Consider the following 27,270-nt stretch of genomic DNA (forward strand, 5'->3'; position numbering starts at 1 on the left):
CCCATTACAGGACGAACGCGATTTACTCTCCTCTTCGTTCTCGTCGTTTTCTCGCTTAAACCTCCATTTTCTTCTCCTCCTCCTTCCGCCGTCAACCACCGCCGCCGCCGCCGCCGCCGCCGTCTTCGCCCTCCGCGGAAAGTAGAGGGAACGGCGGGGTAGAGAGAATTTTCCGGAAAGGGGGCGATCGAATTCGCTTGCGGAAAGCGATTGCGCTTTGATTGGGCGGATCTGCGGTCTTTTAGATCTCCGTCGCTGTCGTCAGGCGCGGTTTGGCCGCAAACCTAAACTCTGCTGTGAGTTGCTATCCTTCTCTCTATCCTCCCCCCTTCCCCCTCCTTTCTTTTGGGTTCTCGTTCTGGTCTCGTGTCGTTGCGAAATTCGAGCGATCGGTGTCCTTGCTGCTGGACAATATCCTGACTGAAGATTGGGCTCAAACGACTGGTCTAAGTTACAATCATCACTCACAAAGTCTCACCATTTTTGCTATAGCGTGGACTATCAGGAATAGGCGCCTTTAGTCTAAGTTAAACAGTATCTCCCTCTTGTTCCACTACTTATGCTTCGACAAGTCGATGGCAACTTTACAGCGAGACCTAGACTTACCCGAAAGATGATGCCGGGTTTGATTCGCTGTCTGGGTAGACAGGGCCTTACTAGGACAGTTGCCTGTCTCACGTTATTCATGGAAGTTGTATATCTGAGGTTTTTGTGCTGTTTGGCGGATGTACCCTTGATATAATTGGTGGCATTTCGTATCTTCTTGAGCTATGGTTCTTTGCATGATCATTTAGACAACTCTATTTTTTTTGGGTAAAGATCATTTAGACAACTCTGTTCGTGTTCTTTATTACCAATGATGTTGCTTTGAATTAGACTGTGAACAAGTTAAACAAACTGGCAGTTCTGTTTGGGGTAGAAAGATCTGACTCTTATGCTGTATAGAACTTGGTTGAGTGAGCGCTTCCTGGAGCTGGATAGCTTACTTGTGGACGGTATTGAGTGGAAGCTTACTTCTAGTGAGCTTCAGATATAGTGAGGTTCTGCTGCAGCTTTAGAATAGAGAGGGTTAAGACTCACATGTCTCTTCTCCTTTAATATTTTGATTGCCGAAGGCAATTTTCTGACTGGGAGTGAAAATGGGAAAGTGAGCAATTTTCATTGTCAGCTTGAGCAATTTTTAAATGGGTCATAAATGGGTTGCTTAGCATTTTTTTTTTTTTTTGGTCGGTGGATGCTTAGCAATTTAATGGGTTTTAAATAGGTTGGCTGGTGAACCTCTGTGGATGCAGAAGAAAAAAAGGAAAAGAAAGAAAAAGAAAAAAGAAAAAATAATTTTTTTTGAAAAATTATAAAAAATTGAAAAATTATTGATTAGATTTGTATGATTTGTATTGCTTGGACGTATTTTAGTAATATAATCTTTAAAAAAAAAAAACATAAGAATAAGTTTTCCTAAATTTGGTTAAATATGAAAATATTTTATTAATATGGGACGGGTCGGGTATGGATTGGGTATGGGTCGGGTCGGGTATGGGTCATTTCGCAGCTCAATTTTCTATGGATCAACTTTCTTCCGATTGAATGGGGTCAAAATAGATGAAACTTGACGATCCATACTTTATATAATGAGACCACATCGTTATAATTCCGATGGTGATCAGCGCTCTGGCTCAATGGACCTTGGCTAGGGCACAAAGAGGCACGGGCATGGAGTCTGGTGTTTAGCCTTGGTTGACTCGGGTCCATGCCTGGCTTGTAGACTCGGGTCCGCAGAGGTCGGGCTCAAGACCAAACATCAGATATGCGTGTTTATTTAGAAAAGAAAAATATTTTCCTTTCTAAATCATGGAAAATATTTTTCTTTTCATTTTCTGGTCTCAGCCAGACACCAAAAAATATCGTTATCTTCCTAGAAAATGACTTCCTAGAAATTTTTTTCTTGAAATGTCACATTTCTTGCTAAACATACGGAGCCTTACAATGTGAAAATTTTCCAATTCCTTCTTGATTAATGACAGCTTATTGTTTTCTTGGTTAGCTTTGACATGTAAGCGTGGTATAAATATTCTACTCTTTCTAAATAACTTCGATGACCTTATTCAGATCATGTCCAAAGAGCCAAAAGGTTTACTAACATTGCTTGGATTTTGGGTCTTTTAAGTAATCTGTAGATATACTGTAGAAATTGAAGATATCGCCAGAATCTACCGCAGAAATTTAGAGACTAATAAGAAATGATGCTGCTCAAACATGAGTTTGAAGCTGTAATTGAAGCAGCTGAAGTTAGCACTGGTAACATCCTTTTTTTCCTTGCCCCATTATAGCATAGAGCGGTTGGGGTGAAATTAGATATGTCTGTGTTCTCACTACGACATCACGGCAGCCACTAGTTGCTTTTTTATCCTGTATTTAAGTCTGTATGTCTACCTTATATTGGTCTGCTGATTGTCAAGAAACATATGGAAGATCAAAGCTTTTTGGTTTAGATAAATGTGCAAAACATATGATACATTTCTCTTTAATAACAGATCTTGGCGATTCTTATCAAAAGTTATATTCAATGTTTATCTTTGCCAACCTAACTGACTTGTTTGTTATGAGATTAATTGTATGTAGAGTTTGTAGCATTTAAGGTTTACATGTAGACATTGATTGGTAATGAAGTGAGAATGACAAATCTACCATTTTTTCTGGTTTATAGTTGACAGATTGCACCCCCACTTTTCAGAGTGTTTGATCCGATAACTAGAAGTAAAACAAGAAGAATGAGGATAGTTGGTCTGACTGGTGGAATTGCATCAGGGAAGAGTACAGTCTCCAACCATTTCAAGGCCCATGGTGTCCCTGTTGTTGATGCCGACATTGTTGCTCGTGTATGTTATCCTTGATATTGCTTAAGTTATGATTATTGGTTTCTTTGCCTAGTTTTGATTCACTTTATATTCCCCGAGAATGCTCCTTTATTCTGGTCTGTTACGATGATCTTTGAAAAGGATTAGAGTTTTCCTGAAGTTGATGACTGTAAATCAATCACGATATGTACATCAAATTCTGCCTACAGGGTTTATTTTATATTCATTGAGTGTGTTTCCCATTGATCTCTTTCCTTTTTCAATAGAAATATGAAAAATGTGGGGACATTCTTGAAGTTGGAATCCCCTACAAGGAGAAATGTTGTGCAATTTTTGAGAGTGCTATTAGATCTCACTTTCTCGTTTGACTGGGTAAATGATGCTTTTGTTATTGGCTAATCAGTTTCCGTGTTAAGGAGCTTTGCATTTTGTTTTTCAGTGTCCCTCCAACTTTAAGCTTCTGCGAATATCTGTATACTCCTGATTTCCCTTTATGAGATGATAAGTATGGTTCCCTTAAACTGTTCCATGTAAAAACAGGCAGATATTTTTACTCTAGAGCACTCATAAAATACTGCAGGCAGTCATTCTTGTTCTAGCAAGTTTTAACACTTTTGTGGATCCATGTAGTGAAGATGGCATCTTGCCACTTGACAGGACTTGAAGGCTATATTTTCCTTCTTGGAATTCTTAAATTCTTTGTTGTGCTTGCAGGATGTATTAAAGAAAGGGACTGGTGGATGGAAGAAAGTTGTTGCTGCATTTGGGGAGGAGATTCTACAAGGTGATGGAGAAGTTGATAGGCCAAAGTTGGGCCGAATTGTTTTTTCTGATCCTGCAAAGCGTCAATTGTTGAATAGGTAAAAGTAAATCCGAACTAAACTTGCAGTACTAGTTCTAGTGTCAAAATGGGGATTAAAGCATGCTGGACACAACATCAAAATGCATAAGATTCTGCTTGAGTTGGAAAATTTTCTCGCTCTGATGAAACAGGGGACAAATTCTAATTTTTGAGTTTTTTGTTTTAACCTGTCATGCACATAGTTGCTGTGTGTAATTTGTGATATCAGTCTGAAATTTTTGCACCTTCATTCCCTTGGTCATAACTGAGTTATTCATTCTGAAGCCAGTATCCATTTGCTTTTAATGATGCACCTTGGATTTTTACATGTTTGTTTGAATGATGCCTTAACAGTTGCATTGAACTTCAAGATAAAAAACCTTTTAGTCTTCTAATTTCCTGAAGCTTTCTGCGTTTACTTATGTTTAGGTTGCTGGCTCCTTACATATCATCAGGCATCTTCCAAGAAATTTTGAAACTTTGGTTGAAAGGACATAAGGTTATTGTTCTTGACATCCCTTTATTGTTTGAGGCAAAGATGGATAAGTGGACAAAGCCTATTGTTGTTGTCTGGGTCGATCCAGAATCTCAGCTTCAACGGCTTATGGCAAGAGACAGAACAAATGAGGAAGATGCTAGGAACAGGATAAATGCTCAGATGCCGTTGGATTTGAAAAGGTCTAAGGCAGACATAGTAATTGACAACACTGGATCATTAGAGGACTTAAACGAGCAGTTCCAGAAGGTACTGTTCCAAGTCACGAGGCCCTTGACATGGACAGAATTTGCACTTTCTAGACAAGGAGCTTTGTTGGCTCTTTTCTCGATCACCATTGGTGTTCTGGCATTCAGAAAAGCATCCTTGTAAAGGTGATTGTCATTCAAGCTACAATAGAATGTCCAATTTGTCAATCGCTAGTTAATATCAGAAATTTGTTGCAAATGTTTTTGGTGCTAAAGCAACTAACTCAATAATAAAATGAGCCGTTCACAATTAAACTTTTTCAAGAGTTTCCAACAGTTTTGCCTCTTTTTATGTTTGATGGTATCTCATCTTCATTATGAACAGGATGCACATGTTATCTGTGAGTACATCAGCATACACACATTGATATGCAGATATATTGGACTCGTATGTGATAGTTCTTGTGACTTGCTTATTATTGTCAAGTGAGTTTCTCTGTCAGGAAATAATCACAGAAATAGCTCATAAATCTAAATACTCTTTCCTCTGATCAATCTACTCAAGTTTACATCTCCGTATTGTTCACAAGTTTCACTTGTTGCCAGATCCTGTTATTGAAGTCATAGATTTGTGTCGACCCCTTGAGTGAGCATACCATTGCTTGATTTGTGTTCCGTCGGAGGTACTGATTAAGTCACCATGAATGTTGCTGTTCCAAATTCTCTCAGATTGATGGCTATATCTACTGGGCGTTTCATGAAACCAGAATTTTGGCTAAGAACTTGATCAGCTCCTGGAAATAAACTAATTGACGGCTTTAGAAGCAATATGGTCTGTTTGAAGTAGTAGGTGTTTTGGGGTATATGTACATTGGTGATTGCTTTCTTGAGTCTTTGTTGATTGTCAAAGAGATGTATATGCATTCATTGTTTATTTGTAGGTTTTTCTTGACTGATGAAGTATTTATTAGGAATGGTTCATCACCACAATTAGAATCAAGTCCCCATCAGTGAGTATGTGGAATGCACTGAAATCCCTATATCTTTCTTTTAGTCAAGATGATTGATGTCCATCTCTATTCAGTGAAAAAGTAAAATTAACCCATTATTTTAGTATTGAAAGTTTGCTTAAGATAAGTTCAACTGCAACATCTTCTTTTTATACTAATTACCATATTATGTTACTTTGTTAGTGCCACTAAAAGTGAATAGTTTAATTATTCTGGACCAGTGACAATCGTTGTCTTTTTCCTTTCTCAAATGCTTTCGTTGTCTTCTTTGTCTGTGTTCATGCTTTTAGTTTTCTTTCCAGGATAGCTTGTCCTGGCAACCACAGCCAGACTTTTGTTCTTTCTTACAGGAAAGCATTCTTATTTATTGTAATAATGCAAAGTAAAACACGGTCTTATAAAGTATAATAGATTAATATAACTTTGTATGATTCTGCATATTGATTTTACTCCCGTCTACTTACATCAAAATGGTTATTTTCCAATATGTTTGGTGCAGAACTTAATTTTGATATGCACTTTCCCCCAATACCATCATTACTTGCCTAAATGATAAATAGTTCATGAAATGTGATGAACTAATCACCTTAGTTGGAATTAATTTACTTACTAAGTTCTGCCTTTTAATGATTTTGAAAACGTTTTACCTGCGCATTGGATATTTCTTGGACTCTCTCTTCTCGTGCAGAACAACGATTACATGAGTGATAGAAATAGAGAGAACGAAAGTGAGGGAGATGAAACATAATTCTCTCCATATAAGTGACATTCTGATGCTGCAACGTTCTGATGCTGCAAGATCCAATGAAAGATTCTAAGATTAGAAACATATGTGGTCACAATGTCGTCACGGGTTGATTCAGTCCGTGAACAAGTTCCTTAATGCAGAAGAAAAAATCATGAGTGGCTTCAGATTTTGCTGTCAAGTCGATCTCCTTTTTATCTTTGAAAGTGGGAGCATAAAGATCATTATTACCCATCTTCATTTCCTCTTTCCATTTCGTGCTGCGTACTGATTATTTTGGCTTCATATGATGATTGTACTTCAGATTTCTGGTGCCCAATCCCGTCAAGAAAGTGAAGCCAAAGCAAATGGGGCACTCACATAAAGTCATCGTTTCTTTTTCAATGAATGAAAAAATACAGAAGAGAAGAGAAGAGACCTGCAACGGCACCCACCAGGCTATTTCGATGGAAACATGTGTGGGATCGATCCCGGCTGACATATATATCTAAAGTTGTAAAAGCAAAGATCTTTTGGCTATGTTATAACTATGTCGACCTAGTCTTTGACCAATCATTTTGCGCTCAGAACCTTCTCGTCCTTGGGACCATCCTTGTTAATTTGACAGGTATTGATCAAGAATCATAAGAACTCCTGCACGTTCTACAACACAAGATAAGGAATAAATACTCTGGACTATTCAAGAATTATGCGAGAATATTCTATTAAATGAGAATATTCTATTAAATGAACATTAAGCAAAGTATGATATGCATATCTTCCCTTTCTACTATAGAAGAGAAGTCGTATGACTCGAGTCCACTTGTCAATCTTCCAGGTCATCGTTCAAAAGTTCTTTTATAAATTCAATCTACATATGTTGACACCGTCGTAGTAGTCATTTGATCATGGGGAATTTACTATGACGCCCATACATTCAATTGTTATGATCACGCTAGTCTACATTAATAGAGTCAATCTAATGTCATGTGTTTAATCAAACTGCCATTAGCTTGACTTCAATATAAAAGCATTGTTAACCAATTTCATCGTTGTATCACATAGGTCAAGAGACCCCTAGAGAAGATACGAATTAAAAAAACTCTCTTCCCATCCATAGTGTCGTCATCTCCACTCCTTTTTATTAGAAAAAGAAACATTCAAAAATAGCCCAAGAAGAAAATCACTACAAAGTAGGTCAAGGTCAAGGAATATAAATTTGATTAGAAAGTTCAATCCAAAAACTTATAAATAGAGAGAGAGACAATGGACACGTGTATATGTCGAATAATTTTGCAAATTCTACTAATAACCTATGGAATGGTTTAAGTCTTGACAGAATCTCTTTTGGTCTTACACATCACATTCACGATTATATATCACATGATTTTTTATGCGAGTCAACATAAGTAAATACTCGACAACGATCTATGATAATCTGTGAGAGACTTTGCATCGAATGGATCTGAATCCATATCATTCGGCGAGAAGGTTCATACAAAATCTTTTTCTTTACCTACAACATAAATACTGAATAAATAAATATATTTATATGTGTGTGTGTGTATAGTGAAGTTGCGCTGGTGGTATACGCCACGATATACACCTTTTCCTTCGACCTCTTTTTGGATACTTTAGAAATGTTTCTCAAGCAGTCTCTCTCTCACTTTCTTTTTAATTACCTCTTCACCATCTCCTTCTTAAGCTCGTAGAACTCACCCCCCCACCCCCCTCTCTCTCTCTCTCTCTCCCTCCACACGTGCAAGTCCACGACACAAGCACAGAAAATGGCAACAAAAGGAGGAGGAGATGGCATGCCAGGAGGCTTAAAATACCAGGTACTGAATTTCTCCTATCTACTTCAATCCAATTTGTTAAATTCACTTCTCTAAGCGTATTTCCGACAGACTTCTTAGTTTGAATCTCTGTATGTCTATCGATTCGATACAGACATGGACGTTGAAGGTCCCGATCCACTGCGAAGGCTGCAGCAGAAAAGTCAAGAGAGTTCTTCAGAGCATCGAAGGTACAGCGTGTTGCTTACTGTTTCTGGTTTCTGCTTCTATTTATTTCACCGCCACTTGCACGGAAAGCTTGCAGCAAGTACTTGATCATGCATATTATCAAGCTCCTCATGATATTAATGAGTACATATAGCGAATATCTTCCTCTTATATCGCTAATCCAGTAAGTCGTGCGACTAGGCACCTAGCGATGTGCATAATTTATTCCTAAGATGTCCTGCGTATCAAAGTATCGATTGCAAATCCTGAACTTCTTCATTCGTAAATCTGTGCATCAATCCCAAATCACTACAGTTCTTCCATCCGATTTTCAGATTTCGAGCAACTTCCTCACTTTTGCTTATGAGTAGACTACCTAAAGATAATGTTTTGGCACAACTTTAGTTTGAGATCTTCCGTGAATGGGTAATCGCTGAACGTGTGAATTTTCTTTTCCCTCAGGTGTATTTATGGTAAACATTGATTCGCAACAGCACAAGGTCGAGGTGACTGGTGATGTCGATTCCGAGACGCTGATCAAGAAGCTGACCAAATCGGGGAAACAGGCTGAGCTCTGGCCCGAGCAGAAGGAGAAGAAATCCAGAAAGTCCAAGAACAAGGATAACAAGCAAGAAAATCCTAAAGATTCCGAAGACGCCGGTGAAGAGGCTTCCAAAGATGTAAAGGGAGGTGAAAGCGATGAGGAGGAGGAGGAGGACGACGGAGAGAACCATGAACCGGAAAACAAGGAGACGGGTGGGGCGACCAAGGAGGCTGGCGCTGCCGGAACCGGCGGCAAAAAGAAGAAGAAAAAGAAGAAGAATAAAAAGAAGAACGATGGCGGCACCGACGATGGGGCAGCCACAGGCAACACTCCAGGGACGAGCTCGGGATTCACTCCGCCGATGACGGCCTCGGTGAGCATGAACCCGTATCCGATTCACTATCCGCCCCAAGCGTTCGGGATGAGCTACAATGCGGCGTACCCTAGCCCTAGCGCCTCGTACTACGGTGCCTCTCCAATGCATGGGTATTCATACTCTCATCCGGGGTCCGCGTACACTTTCCCTCCGCCGTCTGATCCAATCAGAAGCTACGTCGACGATGATCATGAATATGACGATGACAACATCGGGTGCTCAATCATATGAAGTGATTATTAGCATGTGAATTTGCTAGGTTGAAAGGTTTTGATCGAGGAAAATAAGTGCTGTAGAAATTTAAACGCGTAGGTGGGGGATGGTCGGAGAATAATGAAATATGGAGAGAGAAATTAAGGGTTTTATGGATGTGCTTTTTAAGGGATCTTTTAGTAGGAACTCTTCATTTCAAAAGTCTTGCTTTATTCTCTTTTAATTAGGGTTTGCTCAGGGAGGTCTATGTTATGTAATGTCTTTACGTTTTGCAGGAATATTGCTGGTTTTCTCTTCATGTCTTTCAATTTTTTGCCTTAGTACTTGCCCAAAACTTTCCCTTCAAACCAAGCAAATAGGTGAATTATTAGATGCTCTCAGAACATCAGGTGATGGTCCATCTAACGCAAGTTTAGGAAGCTTCAAGAGCCATAAATTTCTTTATAAATAGCTGAGTAGATTGTCACGTGATATTTCGAAAGTAAATCATTTCATTTCTTGCAATTTTTACTAGGTATTTCATTTACCAAAACTTTCCCTTCGAACCAAGCATATAGGTGAATTATTTGATGCTCTTGAAAGATCAGGTGATGTTCCACCTAATGCAAGTTTACGGAGCATAAAAAAGATGAACTTCTTTATAAAAATCTAAGTAGAGCGGATCGTTACATGATATTTTGAAAGTAATTAATGACTTTTTCGAGACAAACGAAATGGCAAGTGGAAAATGCATCGTACCCAAATACTATTTTTTTTCCTCCCTTTATTATCTATCATGTCTTTGAAAAAGAGAAAGGAGGGGGAGGGATAATAGATTGCTAAAGTGACCCTCCCAGAAAGAGCCTGATTTCATTGGCGGGGACATGCTGCACAGGCCTTTTTCCCTCTGGCCCCCAAAAAAGCAAAGAAATCTTCGTTGGTGCCCACTAAATTGGTTTTTGAAAGCTGCTACAAAATTCTCCGTGACTGACATATTTTTCCTGAGTTTTACCTTTTTTTCTCCAAATTTGCCACCTTTACACGAGGAAACCCTAAAAGTTGGGACCAACGGCTGAGCCAATCTTCAGCTTAGTCCCACCAAGAATCTCTAATAAGTTATACAATTGATTATATGTAATTGGACTAATTAATAAACCGATTGTTCGATAGAAATGATTAGGAATTATACTACATACATTGGACGGCGGTCTATACATATATATTTTTATATGAACAGCCGTGGAGTGAAAATAATGATCTATCTATAATGTGAATTTATAGTTATCACTTTTTAAACTATGCTTGTGAAGATTGAATTTGTACATGATTAGTGTACAAGATAAAAGTCGGAATTTATTATACAAAGAGAAAAGTAGACAAATCTATATGAAATATCCACAGGGACCACACGACCACCTTTTACGTACGCTTTATCCGGAGAGTAATTGCAGAATATTCACCATGCATTATATAACACGTCCGTTTCGTTTTATTTTTCTAATTTACCGAAAGAGGGTATGTATATTCTTATCCGTCAAATATTCTTCGTCAATTTTTCTTTTGACCGGAATTTCCGAAAGGCGCATCATTTTCGGGCAACACATACTTTGAAGCAATTAAATTTTTAGGAAAAATCGTATATGTGGAAATCATTTTTTTTTCTCGTAGACAAGTCTATATAGCAACGAGAGAAATAAAATATGGCGGTCATATTAATTTTATACACCACATCAATCACAAACTCTTCATGAGAAACTTATGTACGAAAAAATGGATGTATTAATAACAGTCGTTTATGAGAGAAAGGCAGAAAAGAAAAGGAGCAGAGGTCACTTATGCCTTTATTTTTGTAACTAAACTTTCGACGAACGTTAGAGTATTTAAATATTACACCGGATTTTCATTTAATATATTGGTCGAATTTTAAAACAGTCAATAGCGGGCCCAAAATAATATAACACATTATCTAGACATGAGATATTGGATTTGAATTTTCCTAATCTCTATTTGTCTCATCAATTATAAATCTTCACAAGTAGGTCTTGAGACAAACTCCAACTTACGCTTAAGAGAGAGTATTAGAATATTTAAATATAAAACTATGCATTCAGCTAATAATTTAAGTTGTTAGAATTGTTTGATGGTGGTCAACAATATGAATTGGGCATGTGATGATGCGTTATAATGGGTGGTAGAACTCATCCAGAAAAGCTAACTATCTGGGAGTAGAAACCCAACTCATTACAAACCCTAAAATATCTCCTTAGTTGCCCCCCTCTTCAAGGATTTTGCTAAGAGAGAGTATTATAATATTTAAATATAAAATTATGCATTCAACTAATAGTTTAAGCTATTAGAATTGTTCGATGGTGGTCAACAATATGAATTAGGCATGTGATGATGCGTTATAATGGGTGGAAGAACTCATCATGAAAAGCTAGCTATCTGGGAGTGGGAACCCAACTCATTATAAACCCTAAAATATCTCCTAGGTTGCCCCCCTCTTCAAGGATTTTGCTTAAGAGAGAGTATTAGAGTATTTAAATATAAAACCATGCATACAACTAATAGTTTAAACTGTTAGAATTGTTTGATGGTGGTCAACGATATGAATTGGGCATGTGATGATGTGTTATAATGGGTGGAAGAACTCATCCCGAAAAGCTAGCTATCTGGGAGTGGGAACCCAACTCATTATAAACCCTAAAATATCTCCTTAGTTGCCCCCCTCTCTAAGGATTTCGCTTAAGAGAGAGTACTAGTATATTTAAATATAAAATCATGCATTCAGCTAATAGTTTAAGTTGTTAGAATGGTTCGATGGTGGTCAATAATATCAATTGGGCATGTGATAATGCGTTATAATGGGTGGAAGAACTCATTTTGAAAAGCTAGCTGTTTGGGAGAGGGAACCTAACTCATTATAAACCCTAGAAAAACCTACTTAATTGCCCCCCTCATCAAGGATTCTGTGACCTCGTAGAACACCTAGAATTTCTCCTTAGTCACTAGATGGCTAGGACTACTGGGGTATCTATCTATTCCCATTCGCTCCCCTAACTTTTGCCTCTCAAAATGTCTCCTTAGTTGCCCAATGGCTAGGACTACTAGGGTATCTAATTCCATTCGCTCCCCTAGTTTTCGACTCTCAGTGTCAGTGTCAGCCCAATGGAGTACTTTTGTTGTTTGTGGGACTTTGCCCGGATCATCCTTCCCCTCTTCAAGGATTCTGCAGCCTCGTAGAACGGCCGCGAGGACAACGTCTCAAGTCACCACAATGGACCACAACCACGAAGATAAAGTGCCATAAGGTGGGCGTCTAAGGAGCGACTCTGATACCAATTTGATGCGTTATAATGGGTGGAAGAATTCATCTCGAAAAGCTAGTTATCTAGGAGAAGGAACCTACCTCATTATAAACCCTAGATTATTTCCTCAGTTGCTTGATGTGGGACTTTGCCTGCATCATGTGAAGAAGAAAAATTGTTCAAAGAGTTTTAAACCTATTGCACTTTAATAAATTCAATATTAAACCTTTCAATTTTGCCAATTGAGTTATAAACATTTAAATATTTTGCCAATTTAATCTATTTGGCCAATTTTAGGCAGAAACTTACATGGACACTGGTTATTTTACGAGACCATGCTGGGCTCACCCAAGGCCTTCACGATACTATCGATAGTGGCTAAGGTTGCCCTCACCCATAATGGGGAGGCCTTTGTGATCAATGAAGGTTGTTGGCGACCTTCGTTGGCAAAAAACAAAAAAAACAAACAAAACAAATAAAACAAAACAAAAAAAACAAATAAAAAAGGGAAAAGGAAAATAAAAAATTTAAATTTACAAAAATTGTCTACATCAGTATCGGTAGTATTACGTAGGATGACAGGCATCCACATCAATAATTTCCGACCATTATTGGTCGGATAGATCCAATTAACAAATTGGAAAGGTTTGGAATTAAATTAATCAAAATACAATAAGTCCAGGATTTTTTTAACAGTTTTCTCCACATGAAATGGTTCTCATCTACGCATTTTCAAAACTTGTCGAACATAGTCCAAATAGGGTTCATGTACATCCAGAAAATATCATGTATGTTTGGATAGATGAATGGAGACGCTAAGTAGACACTATTCATATAGCTCAAGCGCTAGGAGGGGAGGATGGGATCGAGTGAATGCCGACGAATCTCATAAAAGTATAGGGGCAATTCTTCAACTTAGCTGCTCAATTTCTTTTCCGATTCAGCTCATGTGTTTTTTTTTTTTTTTATAAAAAATTTCAACCAATTGTTTCTAGCATCTTCTAGAGAATTCTTCCCTAATTCGACTTGTGGCATATATAGAATAGAACCCTAAATATTGGGCTTCATTTTCTTTAGAATATCTAGGTGGGACACGATCAATTTGATCATCAAAATGGTTAAGTGCGCTCATATTATTCATCTTTGCCTTGATTGTTATCCTTTAGTGTAAAGAAATAAAACATTCAAACAAGCTCTCGGATCGTCTATGTTCAACCTAAGTACTAAGTATGTATAATAGCGTTTTAATACGAATTATGATTTAAGTTTTTGAATTGGATATTTTGATATGGTATCTGAGTTGAGTTTTCAATCCTCATATCCTATTTAAGTTTAATGTTTATGGAATAGACTTTTGATACGACATCAGATTCTCGATCCAATTAATAATGTGGTGCACACTGACGATAAAGTTGGCAATCATCCAATTTCGGTTCTTGGAGATATTCTAGTTTTTCCAATGAATTTCTACGGGATATGAAATTGCGAATGACTATGACGGTGATGGTGACATTGACAGGTTGAACAGGAGAAAGGAAAAAATTAGACGGAGTTTGGTGCAAGTTAAAGTATAATAATGATAATGAACCCTAATTAAATCATATCAAGAAAGTGGATTTCTATCACTTACAAATTCATTTATAAAATGGATGTCTCTTGAAGAGATGAATGTATTACGGTTTTTGCACACAAAACAATCCCATACATGCCCTAAAAAGAGTTTAGGTAGTCTTTGGCATACGGGAGTAGAGGTGAATGGTTTCAAGTTTCGTATAAGTTTTGCCTGGAATTTGAAACCTACTCGTTAGAACAATTTTCTCATTTTTTGGAGCTTAAAGTCTACCCTACATCTCCTAGAACCTGGAATTTGCCCTGTCATAGGTTTCGGGATTGGTTCTAAGTCTACTACGGTTTTATTTGTATTATTAGACGCACAAAAAATGTAAAATATTAACAAAGTAAAAGTATTAGTCATAAAATAGAAATTCATGTTAGTGGTTCCAAATTATACATTTATTCATCATCGAACACCATAAAATACAGCATGATCTCGTGAAAACATAAACCAAGAAAAACACAAAAACTTATTTGAGATTTTAAATTACAGATTTTAGGTCCTAGGTGGTTCCAGGTTCTAAGCTTCACCAATCTAGACCTAGAATTTACTCATCACAATTGATTTCCTAAAACTTACTCTGCAAATCTTGAAATTTAGAAATGGACAAGTTTTCACTAGTTCGGTTTTTAGATTTCAGATTCTATCTTGAAACTATGCTTATCCCTAGACAAGAGCCTAACTCCCATGTGCTGTTGAATGAAGTGGGTTCCGTGTGAAGCCCAATTAATCGATCATGAGTAATGGGTATGATGGGCTTTGAAGCGACTAGACCACGCCACAGTCTGAGCTGTGTACCATATTCATATTGGGCCTGCAAAAGGCCCATTAATAAACAGGCATTCATTCAATTGCATGCAACCTCTACTTCTATACATAACAGAATCATCTTTAAAAAAAAAATCCCCAAAAAAGTAAATATCAAGACTACGAGGGCCACTGATGCAGACGATGATCTGCATCTGTTCATCTCTCCATTGCAACAGTCATTTTCGCTCGCTCATCGAATGTGGTCACATTTAGAACTTTTTAAAAAAAAAAAAAAAAAAAAATTTGCAATTGCCAAATAGAATTTATTCCTTGAAAATTCTTCGACATATAAAGTTTTTTATTCGATTCCCAAGATGTCCTTTCGACGTTGGAGGAATATCAAATCCGTGTTGCATCAAACTAAGGCCAGAATCATTAGATGCCTAACGTAGAGAACTTTTTTTTTTTTTTTTTTTTTTTGTATTTTTCAAATTCTATGAACTACTGATATCAAAGTATTCAAATTTGGAGTATCAGAAACCACTCTAGCCGATTGTTTTCTTAATATCTAATCCTGGAAAACGAGATGAGAATCGACTTAAAATATTGACAAATATTGCAGCAATGTCATCTTATGTCTTTTTTTTCCCTTTTTTATATATAATTTCAGTGGGGAAATCATTGATTTTGGGAAATGAAATCAAGCCAGCGGGGTCTGCTAGTGAAAAGTGGACGAACTAACCAATCGGATCGATTGTGGAAATTTGGTGTCACCCACTAAAACCTAAGAATAATAGCAAACAGCAATATGCCCTTATCTCCAACATGACAAGTGGACCCTCACCACCATGCGATTCCCTCTCTATATATACGCCCTTAATGTCGCCTCCCTAATGCTATTATCTTATCCTCCCCGCCTACCACCACCACCACACAGACGAAACTCCACCCCATCCGAAACCATGAAATCTCAGCACCCTTCTGGGGATTCCTCTCTCGGCCACGAGAGCAAGAGGGCGACGATCGGAGAGAGGCTCAGGCGAGCGTACGAGGCTGCCGTCGAAGCCCCGCAACGGGGTCAGTTCATGACCCAGAGAGATGTGGAGAGACGGAAGGCAGGGTATCGCGTCGAGGACCCGATCAGGACCATGATGTTCCTGGGATCTTGGAACCATACTTGAGTAAAAAGGAAAAAAAGAAGAAGAAAGGCTTGCATCTTGCTGGCGGAGAAGAAGGGCTGAAGTGATGGGGTAGGTGTAAATGATGGGGGTAGGGGGCTGGAGTTTCCATGAACATAACCAGGAAAGATACGGCATAACTCAGGAAATTGTTGTAAACTAGATTGATCTATAATGGTCGAAGATGATTACCGAGTATTGATGAAAGTCCAGTGTTGTCGTAAAAGCATCTGTGAATTTTTCAGTACGTGATTGATGTGTCGATCTATGTCGAAAGCAATATCATCTCATTTTGTTATCTTTCGTGGTTCTTGTTGATCTTGATCGTGAGACTTGGATGCTTTAAGTTAGTTTTGAATTGACAAAAGTGATGCTTTACTTTGGAAAATGACAAACCCCACAAAAAGAAGAAGAAAGAAAGCAAAAGTGGATTGGGGTTCAAAGCCCTCTCATGAAAGAAGTCCACTTTTTCGTTATAAATAAGAGAATTGTCAAATTAAAAAACATATTGTGAAATTTTGGACCGATGACAAGCGAGTTTCTCAAGAAATTGAGATTTCGAGGAGCCGTGTTGTGTATTTGTAGGGAAGACATGGGACGCCCCGTCGGTGGATTCACAACTATCTGTGGATAGCTTCGTTCGCTCAAAGTCGAAACCCTAAAGTACTTTACTTCCCGAAAGCGAGGGGGCCTTCTTGTCAAGTCGAATTGGTTTGATCTGATAAGTGCGCTAGCGAGCTCAGATCAGCCAAAGTGGGAAGTCACAGTGTATGCCGAAGATAGCCGTGATCAGTTGTTGCGGTTTTAAGATATTTAATCATCTAAGGTTATTCGATAAAGTAGCCAATTAAATTGTCAAAGCCCAAAAAAGAAAAATTCTGCTGCGAAATGGGGTAGCTCACACCACTTAAGCCCTATAAGATTTAGTATGTCCAGAAGCATCTTTCGCGTATTATTGACTTTTTCCTTAATGGAATGAGACTCAATACTGATAGAAAATATAATAAATTAAAATAATAGCGCGACTTTCTTACTTTTCATTTTTTGAAATTTTAATTATGTTTCAACTATTAACAGAAGGGACAATCTCCATAAAAAAAAAAAAAAAAAAAAACTCGATTTCACAACTTTTTAAGATAATATTTTTTAATTATTAATAGGCAAAATTCCAAAAAAGGGTTTGAAGAGTTTTCATTTTCTTAAATAAAAACAAAAAGTGGACATTATTTCAAATAAAAGCCTGGCGTGTCATTACTTTATTATATAATCTCTGAAATGAATCTTGTTTTAAATAAGGACTTGAAATGAATCTTGTCATCACTTTCCGATAGTTAGAGATATATTTGTCATTTATCATTTTTTTTTTTTTTTAATGATTCTTCTTCTTCCTCTTGACCATAGGCAATGCCCACAAAGGGCTAAGCAAGGATCACCCTCGCCTGATTCGGTGAGAGGCACCCATGCTGACTGTAGGCAAGGGACGACCTCGCTTGGGCGATGCGACTCTCACCCGGGGGAGGCTACCCCTTGTCGCCATCTGCAAGGTTAGCCATTACCTGCGGCCAGTGAGGGCGCTAGTAAGGGTCAGCGGGCAAGACCACCCTTGCCAGATCTAGCAAGGGTTGACCTCGCCTGCCAGATCTGGTGAGGGTTGCCAAGCCCTTGCTAGCCCTAGGCGAGGCTAACCCTTGCTAGATTTGGTGAGGGTGACATTGCCTACGATCGATGAGGGCTTGCAAGTCCTTGCTCGTTGTTAATGAGTGCTTGCAAGCCCTCGTTGGCCTTTGCTAGCAGTTGCTGGCCAACGCTGGGAAAGAAAAAAAGAAGAAGAAAAGAGACAAAAGAAAAGAAAATTTGGATGAAAACATCTTTGACAGGTCGGAAAATTTAGCTAGTTAGCAATTGGCAAGGTCAAATCCTCATTTGAAACAATTATCGCAACTTCAAGCTCTTATTTGAAATAATCAAAACCATTTTAGTTCTTTATTTGAAAAAAGATTCACTTAAATTTTTTTTTTTGAGAAAATGAGAATATTTTAGGTATTTTTTTAGAATTTTCCCTAATTAATACTCATAACCTATGGGATTAGCTATGTTTAATCTTCGTTTGGAATTCGAAATTGTATTTAATATCAAATTAAACCTTTCGAAAACACACACACACACACCGCCATCGATTTCTCAAAATCCACAACATTTATCGCAACTTTCTTTTTGCCGAAAACAAGAGAGCACGTGTCTTGGTTTTCCTCGATTTTGGAAGAAAAGTGTAATCGCCTTTTTCTTCTTTTTGAGTGAAGACAATCGCTGTCGAAACGAACCGGCGTTAGGTGAATCCGGTCGAACCGAACCGGGCGGCTCTGATCTAATCTCGCCTCGGCTCCAGAAAACTGGCACCACCCGCGTCAGAAGAACTCCATCTCGGTGAACCTGGGGAGTGAAGCAGAGGTAACGCCTCTTCGCTTATCCGATCGCATCCATTTTCGATTCGCATCGCAGCGATCGCTGCATTTTATGTTCCTGCTCTTCCGTTTCCTGTCGATCGATTGCTTTTTTATCCGAGCTCTTGGCGCGAGATCTTTATGAAGGTGTCGTGACGCGGCGGGAGTTTTGATGGGTCGAGCTGAAATGTCGGGAGATTGGGATCGGTTTGTGGAGTTTTTTCGTGGGTTTTTTTTTTTTTTTTCCCTAGATTGGGATTGGTTGATGGAGGGTTGACGGACGGGGTTCATGGGAAGATGATGGTCGGGAGCTACGACGCTCTTGTGATATGCGTTTCGGAACAAGATTTAAGCTGAGTTCAGATGGTGGGATGAACTCGATCGGGTTGATATTTTTTTCTTTCCTTCTTTTTGATTGGACTTTGTATTTGGTGAAAATTTGAGAAATTGGTGTGGTCTCCTTCCGTGCATCTTGTTGACTATGTACCGATCCATGTTATGAGGGTTGGTTGGTCGGTTGGGGCGGCTGATTGGTCTTTGAGGGGCTGCCTGGAGGTGTTGAATCAGGATCAAAGTTGGGATTTCGAGGAGTTGAAAAACTGCATCTTTTGTATAGGGGTGTTCTGTGTGTTTTTGTGTGTTATTTGTTAGTTTGGATGGATTAGAAGTGCGTTTGAAGTAAATCAATGGGCACACTGGAAGCTGGAGCGTTGACACGATCTTTGGTGCAGAGCGAGTTTCATATTGCAAGATCGAAACTTTTTAATCCTTAGGTTTCGTTTATGATTCATAGGATTTGAGCCCCAAATTGGAATTTACTCGCTACTCACAAGCTTGGTCTCCTGTTCTCTTTTGTTAGAATATTGGAAGACAGTGATGGCATCATCGCTTCCCTCTGATCACAAAGCCCAAATCATCGATGGAAAAGCCATTGCTCAGACCATTCGATCAGAAATTGCCTCTGAAGTTAGCCACCTATCTCAGAAGTATGGCAAGGTCTCTCTCTCTCTCTCTCTCTCTCTCTCTCTCTCTGTGTTCACGCACAAGCCGGCATGTGTGTGTGTGTGATCAAGCGCTCTTCTATTATCTGGAAAAGTTGTTCCACCATGGTAAGGTTTACATTTTTAATTTGAATTTTGTTATGTCTCATTTACGGTAAGTCAATATGGAACTGTTTGTTACTGTTTTTGATGGTATGCTAAAGTTCGGAGCTTTCCTTTCATATTTCTGGTGGACAACAATGCATAAATAAAGACCTGCCTAGGATGCATTTGTGCTTGATTAAAATGGAAAGCAATGCTCCTTCTTCCTTGAGAAAAACAGGTTTTGTCAGAAGGAATGTTTATTTACAACTCAGCTGGCTATGCCTTATACTTTATTGCACAAGGCTGTACAATGGTGCTCTGTCTGCATGCAGTTATGAAAGTGAGAAGGCTTTGCATGATTTATTTGTCCCATCTGCTAGTTGCTGCAAATGTGCTCTTGTTACAGGATGCCTACATAGAAACTCATTGATCTGTACATTGTTAATGAAAGAGGCCTGTCATATTTTGCTGGATTTAACAAAATGAGATGATTGCATATTCATCAAATAGTGATACTGGAATTTAGGAACCACATCTTTATGCAGCCTCTCATAGTATTACTCAACATTGGGGTTTAATGTGCTGCTGAAGTAGACGTTATGAATCTCTGCAGTTCCATGTTTTGTGAATGTCCAATTTGTGATCTGTCAGTACCGGTTACATTAGACTATATATTGTACTTCTTTGAGAGCTTTCGCTTGGCTTATTCTGTTGGTCAATATCTTAGAGTTAAAATTGATTAGACATTTGGCTTCTGATCACCACCTTGCAACAAACATAGGTTCCTGGACTTGCTGTGGTGATAGTTGGTACCAGGAAGGATTCTCAAAGCTACGTAAGTATGAAGAGAAAGGCGTGTGCTGAAGTTGGTATTACATCATTCGATGTAGATTTGCCTGAGCAAGTATCCGAGGCTGACTTGATTGACAAGGTCCACGAGTTAAATGCAAACCCTGATGTACATGGTTGGTCAGTTGATTTGTTTTTACATGTGTCATCTATTGTTATTGCTCTGTTTATACTGTCATCAGTTCGAAAACACTGGTTTAGATGCCCAGTTCACATTATTAGCCTTTCTTATGATAGCTCTGCTTTACCTGTGCAAAGTTTCGAAAATCAACTATTAGACTGGGTTAGATATACTTTCTTATGCCTGCAAAAGAAAATTTTCTTTTGTCAGGTCATCACTCATATCATGGAATTCTGATTAGTAGTAATTAGAGACTGGCATATTTATGAATTTTAAAGATTGCAAAAAGCCCTTGATATGAAAAGTTCAAATTTTTGAAGTCACATATCAGAAAGATATGTGTGCCATCTCCAGCTGTGGTCTGATATTTTCGAATCTGTATAATGAATTGTGTTAAAGGTTAATGGTTCTGCATTGTAAACATGAAAAAGTGAATCTTGTTGCATAGACAATACTGTCAGCCTACTCATTGCATAGGCTTTTCAATTTCCTAAGGCTTCAATCTTCTCCTCACCTTATGTCTATTCTAAATGCATAATCTGCTGCTTTGGCAGGTATACTGGTTCAGCTTCCTTTGCCAAAGCATATAAATGAAGAGAAAGTCTTGGGTGCAATCAGTATCGAGAAAGATGTTGATGGTTTTCATCCTCTAAACATTGGAAAGTTGGCCATGAAAGGGAGAGAACCTTTGTTTCTTCCGTGCACACCTAAGGCAATGATGTTCATGCTTCTTTGTAATCTTGTTCTTACTTCTAGTCTATCTTATTGCTTCCTTCCAGAAGGAAGCAGGATATTCAAGGAATACTATACTAAATGCTCAAGTGTAATTTCTCTAGGGATGCCTCGAACTCCTCTCACGTAGTGGAATTAGTACGAAGGGAAAGAAGGCTGTTGTGGTCGGACGAAGTAACATAGTTGGGTTACCAGTATCCTTGTTGCTTCTGAAGGCAGATGCTACTGTTACTGTAGTCCATTCGCACACTCCCAATCCAGAATCTATCATTCGTGAAGCAGACATAATTATTGCTGCAGCGGGACAAGCAATGATGGTATGCAGACTCTCCAGACATTTTCTGTTCCTGTCTCTATGAATTCATGACCTTGTCTGGTGACCTGATTATATCTCTTCAATAGAACAGAGAGTTTTGTTTTCAATCTCTGTTAAAGGCTAAATGATGTTAGCTCTTTCTCTTTATCCTGAGTTGATTAATCTTTCACTGGTAGTTGATTATTTCCGTGACCTATAAATGTGACACTCTTTTTGTGCATTCGCAATTCAGATCAAGGGTAGCTGGATCAAACCAGGTGCTGCAGTCATTGATGTAGGAACTAACGCCGTTGATGATCCCAGTAAGAAAACGGGCTACAGGTTAGTAGGAGATGTGCATTTTGGGGAAGCTAGCAAGGTAGCGGGACACATAACGCCCGTACCAGGTGGTGTGGGCCCGATGACTGTCGCGATGCTATTGAAGAATACTCTTGAGGGCGCTAAGCGTGAAATTGAGAAATGAAGATCCGGTGCTCAAAATTGTATGACCCTGGGCAGAGCTGTAACTTCTGTGTAATGCTGAGTATATTTTTGTTTGTTGCCACAGTAATCATGCTGTAGTTTGTTTCCTTGATAACATCATAAACCCAATCTTCATATTGGTGGTCCTTAAAGAATTACTAACAATGCCATAAACGTAGTTTAAATTTGCGGACAGTGTAAACCCTATTCTTTAATCAAGTAGGGAGGAACTGCCAGGCTTTTATTTTACTTTCAATAAGCACACCTATTGATACCGTAGAATTCACAGTTGAATTGACAGCACAAGATTGAAGCACTTGCTCCTACCGATTATTCTCTAATGGCCTTACTTCTTTAGGTACTCGAGGAAATTATTCACAGCTAATCACGAGAAGAGATCCTTGGTTAGTTCAAGCTCAGTTGAACCATCGTAACCCACGAGTTATAGGGAAAACCGGTTGTCAGCTTATTGTTACTTGTGATGTATGTGTATTCATTGGATTGACAAAGGGAAGATTTCTTCTCATTACCTTACCCTATGCATTGTCAATTTGTCCCCCCATTAAGTTCTGTTGCTTCTTCATAGTGAAGTTTCTTAGAAGAATTTGGCTCTTGCTACATCCTTAAGTTATCGTGATATGATCTTACCATCCTTTCCCGTCGCTGTCTGTGGTGGCGTTGGACCATCTTCAGGTGCATGTACTATTCAACATATGTTGAAAATGCCTACCGTTCTTATTTTTGTCAAGCCCGGGGGCGTGGGTGTACTATTCAACGTCTAGAGCAATCAACCTTGGGGACACGTCTTAACCCTTGTATAGCTTCTCCAATCGTATAGCATAGCTAATTTAGAAAATGATGTTACAAATGAACTAAGACTACCAAAGATGGCTACGAGAAGATGGTACCAAAATCACCTTTGGCAATTGCTAACGAGCGGGCCAGTGGCTGGGTTATTCACATGGCTTTCTTGAGTGGATAGCTAGAAATTGTATTTTTCCAATTAAGTCTTCTAACTTTAAGTCTTTAATTTTTTATGAAATATCCAATCAAGCCCTTCCATTAGGGGGTGCATGTATTACTATTCAACGTTTGTTGAAAATGCCTACCATTCTTATTTTTGTCAAGGCAGGTGGAGGAGAGGGGGGGAGGTGCATGTACTATTCAATGTCTAGAGCAATCAAACTTGGGGACACGCCATCACCCTTGTATAGCTTCCACAATCGTATAGCTTAGCTAATTCATAAAATGATGTCACGAATGAACTAAACTACCAAAGATGGTGCCAAAATCACCTGTGGCAACTGCTAACGAGTGGGCCAGTGGCCGAGTTGTTTACATGGCTTTCTTGAGTGGATAGCTAGAAATTATACTTTACCAATTAAGTCTTCTGACTTTAAGTCTTTAAATTTTCATGAAATGTCCAATCAAGCCCTTCCATTAGGGAGGTGCATGTACTACTATTCAACGTCTGTTGAAAATGCCTACCATTTTTATTTTTGTCAAGGCACGTGTGGGGGGGGGGGGGTTGCATGTACTATTCTACGTCTAGAGCAATCAACCTTGGGGACACGCCATCACCCTTGTATAGCTTCCCCAATTGTAAAGCTTAGCTGATTCAGAAAATGATGTTACGAATGAACTAAGACTACCAAAGATGGCTACGAGAAGATGGTGCCAAAATCACCTTTGGCAATTGCTAACGAGTAGGCCAGTGGCCGGGTTGTTCACATGGCTTTCTTGAGTGGATAACTAGAAATTATATTTTACCAATTAAGTCTTTAAATTTCCATGAAATGTCCAAACAAGCCCTTCCATTAGGGGTGCATGTACTACTATTCAACGTATGTTGAAAATGCCTACCATTCTTATTTTTGTCAAGGCAGGTTGGAGGGGGGGGTCCATGTATTATTCAACGTCTAGAGCAATCAACCTTGGGGACACGCCATCGCTCTTGTATAGCTTCCCCAATCGTATAGCTTAGTTGAGGTGTCAAAATCACCTTTGGCAATTGCTAACGAGTGGGCTAGTGGCCGGGTTGTTCACATGGCTTTCTTGAGTGGATAGCTAGAAATTGTACTTTACCAATTAAGTCTTCTGACTTTAAGTCTTTAAATTTTCATGAAATGTCCAATTAAGCCTTTCCATTAGGGGGGGTGCATGTACTACTATTCAACAGCTGTTGAAAATGCCTACCATTCTTATTTTTGTCAAGGCACGTGGGGGGGTGTTGCATGTACTATTCAACGTCTAGAGCAATTAACCTTGGGGACACGCCATCACACAAGCTTCCCCAATCGTATAGCTTAACTGATTCAGAAAATGATGTTACAAATGAACTAAGACTACCAAAGATGGCTACAAGAAGATGGTGCCAAAATCACCTTTGGCAATTGCTAACGAGCAGGCCAGTGGCCGGGTTGTTCATATGACTTTCTTGAGTGGATAACTAGAAATTGTATTTTACCAATTAAGTTTCCTGACTTTAAGTCTTTAAATTTTCATGAAATGTCTAATCAAGCCCTTCCATTAGGGGGTGCATGCATTACTATTCAAAATTTGTTGAAAATGCCTACCATTCTTATTTTTGTCAAGGCTAGTGGGGGGGGGGGGTGCATGTACTATTCAACATCTAGAGCAATTAACCTTAGGGACACGCCATCACCCTTGTATAGCTTCCCCAATCGTATAGCTTAGTTGAGGTGCCAAAATCACCTTTGGCAAGTGCTAACGAGCGGGCTAGTGGCCGGGTTGTTCACATGGCTTTCTTGAGTGGATAGCTAGAAATTGTATTTTACCATTTAAGTCTTCTGACTTTAAGTCTTTAAATTTTCATGAAATGTCCAATTAAACCCTTCCATTATGGGGTTGCATGTACTAATATTCAACATCTATTGAAAATGCCTACCATTCTTATTTTTGTCAAGGCACGTGGGGGAGGGGGTGCATGTACTATTCAACGTCTAGAGCAATCAACCTTGGGGACACGCCATCACCCTTGTATAGCTTCCCCAATCGTATAGCTTAGCTGATTCAGAAAATGATGTGATGAATGAACTAAGACTATCAAAGATGGCTACGAGAAGATGGTACCAAAATCACCTTTGGCAACTGCTAACGAGGAGGCTAGTGGCCGGGTTGTTCACATGGCTTTCTTGAGTGGATAGCTAGAAATTGTATTTTACCAATTAAGTATTCTGACTTTAAGTCTTTAAATTTTCATGAAATGTCCAATTAAGCCCTTCCATTAGGGGGTTGCATGTACTACTATTCAACATCTATTGAAAATGCCTACCATTCTTATTTTTGTCAAGGCACGTGGGGAGGGGGTGCATGTACTATTCAACGTCTAGAGCAATCAACCTTGAGGACACGCCATCACCCTTGTCTAGCTTCCCCAATCGTATAGCTTAGCTGATTCAGAAAATGATGTTATGAATGAACTAAGATTATCAAAGATGGCTACGAGAAGATGGTACTAAAATCACATTTGGCAATTGCTAATGAGCAGGCTAGTGGCCGGGTTGTTCACATGGCTTTCTTGAGTGGATAGCTAGAAATTATATTTTACCAATCAAGTTTTCTGACTTTAAGTCTTTAAATTTTCATGAAATGTCCAATCAAACCATTCCATCAAAATTTTTATAGATTCTCAGACGTGTTAGTTGATATAAAATTTCTTTGTCACATATGTAGTAGGATTCTTGACAAGTTGAACCAATCAAGTTGAAAAGAAAAACTTGATTAGGACATTTTTTTTATAAAGTTTCAACATTCTATGTGCAAGCAAAAGAAAATTAAGTACCAAATCATATGTCACACACAAGTTTTTGGTTCGGTCCTTCCAATCTTTAGACACAAAAACGAAAAAAGATAAATTTAAAAAGAAAGATCAAGAGTAAACTTTTTATTTTATTGTCTAATTACAAAGAAAGTACTCAATATTTTTCACCAAAAAAGAAAAAGAAAAAAGAAAGTACTCAATATTGCCAGGAAACTATGCTGTCAGTCTCGTTTTCTATGAATAGAGTTTGGATGCGAAGAAGTAAGAATTAGATTTAAACTTCCATCGAAATAGCCTAAAATTTACACAAACAATATATGAACGATTTTCCAACAGCATCATCATTTTCAACAAATTAATGAATTCTTGATTGCCAAAAGGAAAAAAAAAATGTTTTTCAACTTTGAGACGTCGTTTTACTCAAAGTTAAAGACATCTTCCTATCTGTGCCAATTCGAAAGGACGCCAGACATGACTAAGAATATCGAACCAAATCCTGTTATTGAAGGGTAATTTTACTAATTTGGCAAGTTACCATAAAAATGACGCGTTACATGTGTGGAAATAGCGTCTCCTTTAGCAAAAGACGAAAGAAATGCAAGAGAGAGAGAGAGAGAGAGAGAGAGAGAGAGAGAGAGACCGGAACTTCACGAATTTTTCATAAGTTTGACTTACATGATCATTAACCAACTCGGTCGCAATTTTCCCAATCTTACGAGTTAAAGAACTTCGACTTGCAAAAGCACAAGAATGCTCATCCAATTTTCAACAAAGCCCATTTAATTTCGAGCGAGTCTCCCTTGCCTCACAGATGGAGAGGGATGAGCGTATAATTTAACATCGTTGCCTTATATTAAGGCTATGTTTGTTTCACAAAACATTAATTATTTAGAAAACATTTTTCTCAAAATGACCACTTGTATCATTTGTAAAAATGAACGAAATACAGATTTTATCAATGTCCACGAAAATGTTAAGATATAAATATTTGTCGGTAATGAATAATTTTTTCATTGATTAATTATTTCAAGAGATATATATGATCATTTCTGGAAAAAAAAGTTTATCAGATCATTTTGTTTTCTACAAAACAAACGATGTATGAGTATGGTTAATGATGATAACCTGGAAAAAGATTATCCTTAAACAATAAGTATCGGATCTTTATACTTAATTAAAGCTGCAATTATATTTCGAAAAACGCAACCGCAAGCAAGCAAAAGATCCAGGCCAAGAACTCCATCTTGAGTTCTTGTTCCGTTCGTGTCGTCCCCGTCGATCAGTTCAAAGAACCTTAATTTCAACGTGCTCTTGCCTACCGCCGGCATTTTCCAAACAATCTAAAACAAGGTCCGCTCCTGCAACCTTAGGTTCTTCTTCACTAGCCGCATGTAATTTGG

The 27,270-nt window shown here is 38.5% G+C and overlaps 3 protein-coding genes across 6 annotated transcripts; all 3 read left to right on the forward strand.

Moving 5' to 3' along the window:
- Nucleotides 1-6,687, forward strand: LOC104426739 (dephospho-CoA kinase). Of its 4 annotated transcripts, none has more exons than XM_010039885.3 (5): nt 2-296; nt 2,705-2,876; nt 3,570-3,715; nt 4,126-4,566; nt 6,440-6,687. In XM_010039885.3, the coding sequence occupies exons 2-4, from the start codon at nt 2,769-2,771 to the stop codon at nt 4,562-4,564; spliced, it is 693 nt and encodes a 230-aa protein (XP_010038187.2). In that variant the 5' UTR covers nt 2-296; nt 2,705-2,768; the 3' UTR covers nt 4,565-4,566; nt 6,440-6,687. The 4 variants fall into 4 exon arrangements, with proteins under 4 accessions (XP_018721050.2, XP_010038187.2, XP_018721048.2 ...); XM_018865503.2 differs by lacking the exon at nt 6,440-6,687 and adding an exon at nt 4,766-5,523; XM_018865505.2 differs by lacking the exon at nt 6,440-6,687 and having other exon boundaries at nt 1-296; nt 2,732-2,876; nt 4,126-4,714.
- A 1,125-nt stretch (nt 6,688-7,812) lies between these two features.
- On the forward strand, nt 7,813-9,558 carry LOC120289383 (heavy metal-associated isoprenylated plant protein 35-like). Its single transcript, XM_039304198.1, has 3 exons — nt 7,813-7,952; nt 8,065-8,140; nt 8,580-9,558. Exons 1-3 carry the CDS (start codon nt 7,902-7,904, stop codon nt 9,266-9,268), a joined length of 816 nt encoding a protein of 271 aa, XP_039160132.1. The 5' UTR covers nt 7,813-7,901; the 3' UTR covers nt 9,269-9,558.
- An 8,820-nt stretch (nt 9,559-18,378) lies between these two features.
- Nucleotides 18,379-22,335, forward strand: LOC104426742 (bifunctional protein FolD 2). Its single transcript, XM_010039889.3, has 6 exons — nt 18,379-18,528; nt 19,381-19,517; nt 20,388-20,571; nt 21,131-21,288; nt 21,413-21,625; nt 21,857-22,335. Exons 2-6 carry the CDS (start codon nt 19,398-19,400, stop codon nt 22,085-22,087), a joined length of 906 nt encoding a protein of 301 aa, XP_010038191.1. The 5' UTR covers nt 18,379-18,528; nt 19,381-19,397; the 3' UTR covers nt 22,088-22,335.
- Nucleotides 22,336-27,270: the final 4,935 nt, after the last annotated feature.

Source organism: Eucalyptus grandis, chromosome 11, assembly GCF_016545825.1.
Source record: "Eucalyptus grandis isolate ANBG69807.140 chromosome 11, ASM1654582v1, whole genome shotgun sequence".
Lineage (NCBI taxonomy): Eukaryota > Viridiplantae > Streptophyta > Magnoliopsida > Myrtales > Myrtaceae > Eucalyptus > Eucalyptus grandis.

Bases quoted from the DNA above. Each gene is read 5' to 3' on its own strand.
- LOC104426742 (XM_010039889.3), top strand. From the start codon at position 19,398: ATGGCATCATCGCTTCCCTCTGATCACAAAGCCCAAATCATCGATGGA. The intron at 20,572-21,130 runs GTTGGTCAGTTG...CTGCTTTGGCAG, and splicing joins TGCAAACCCTGATGTACATG to GTATACTGGTTCAGCTTCCT. The intron at 21,289-21,412 runs GCAATGATGTTC...TAATTTCTCTAG, and splicing joins TTCTTCCGTGCACACCTAAG to GGATGCCTCGAACTCCTCTC.
- LOC120289383 (XM_039304198.1), top strand. From the start codon at position 7,902: ATGGCAACAAAAGGAGGAGGAGATGGCATGCCAGGAGGCTTAAAATAC. The intron at 7,953-8,064 runs GTACTGAATTTC...GATTCGATACAG, and splicing joins CAGGAGGCTTAAAATACCAG to ACATGGACGTTGAAGGTCCC. The intron at 8,141-8,579 runs GTACAGCGTGTT...CTTTTCCCTCAG, and splicing joins AGTTCTTCAGAGCATCGAAG to GTGTATTTATGGTAAACATT.
- LOC104426739 (XM_018865505.2), top strand. From the start codon at position 2,769: ATGAGGATAGTTGGTCTGACTGGTGGAATTGCATCAGGGAAGAGTACA. The intron at 2,877-3,569 runs GTATGTTATCCT...TTGTGCTTGCAG, and splicing joins ATGCCGACATTGTTGCTCGT to GATGTATTAAAGAAAGGGAC. The intron at 3,716-4,125 runs GTAAAAGTAAAT...ACTTATGTTTAG, and splicing joins AAGCGTCAATTGTTGAATAG to GTTGCTGGCTCCTTACATAT.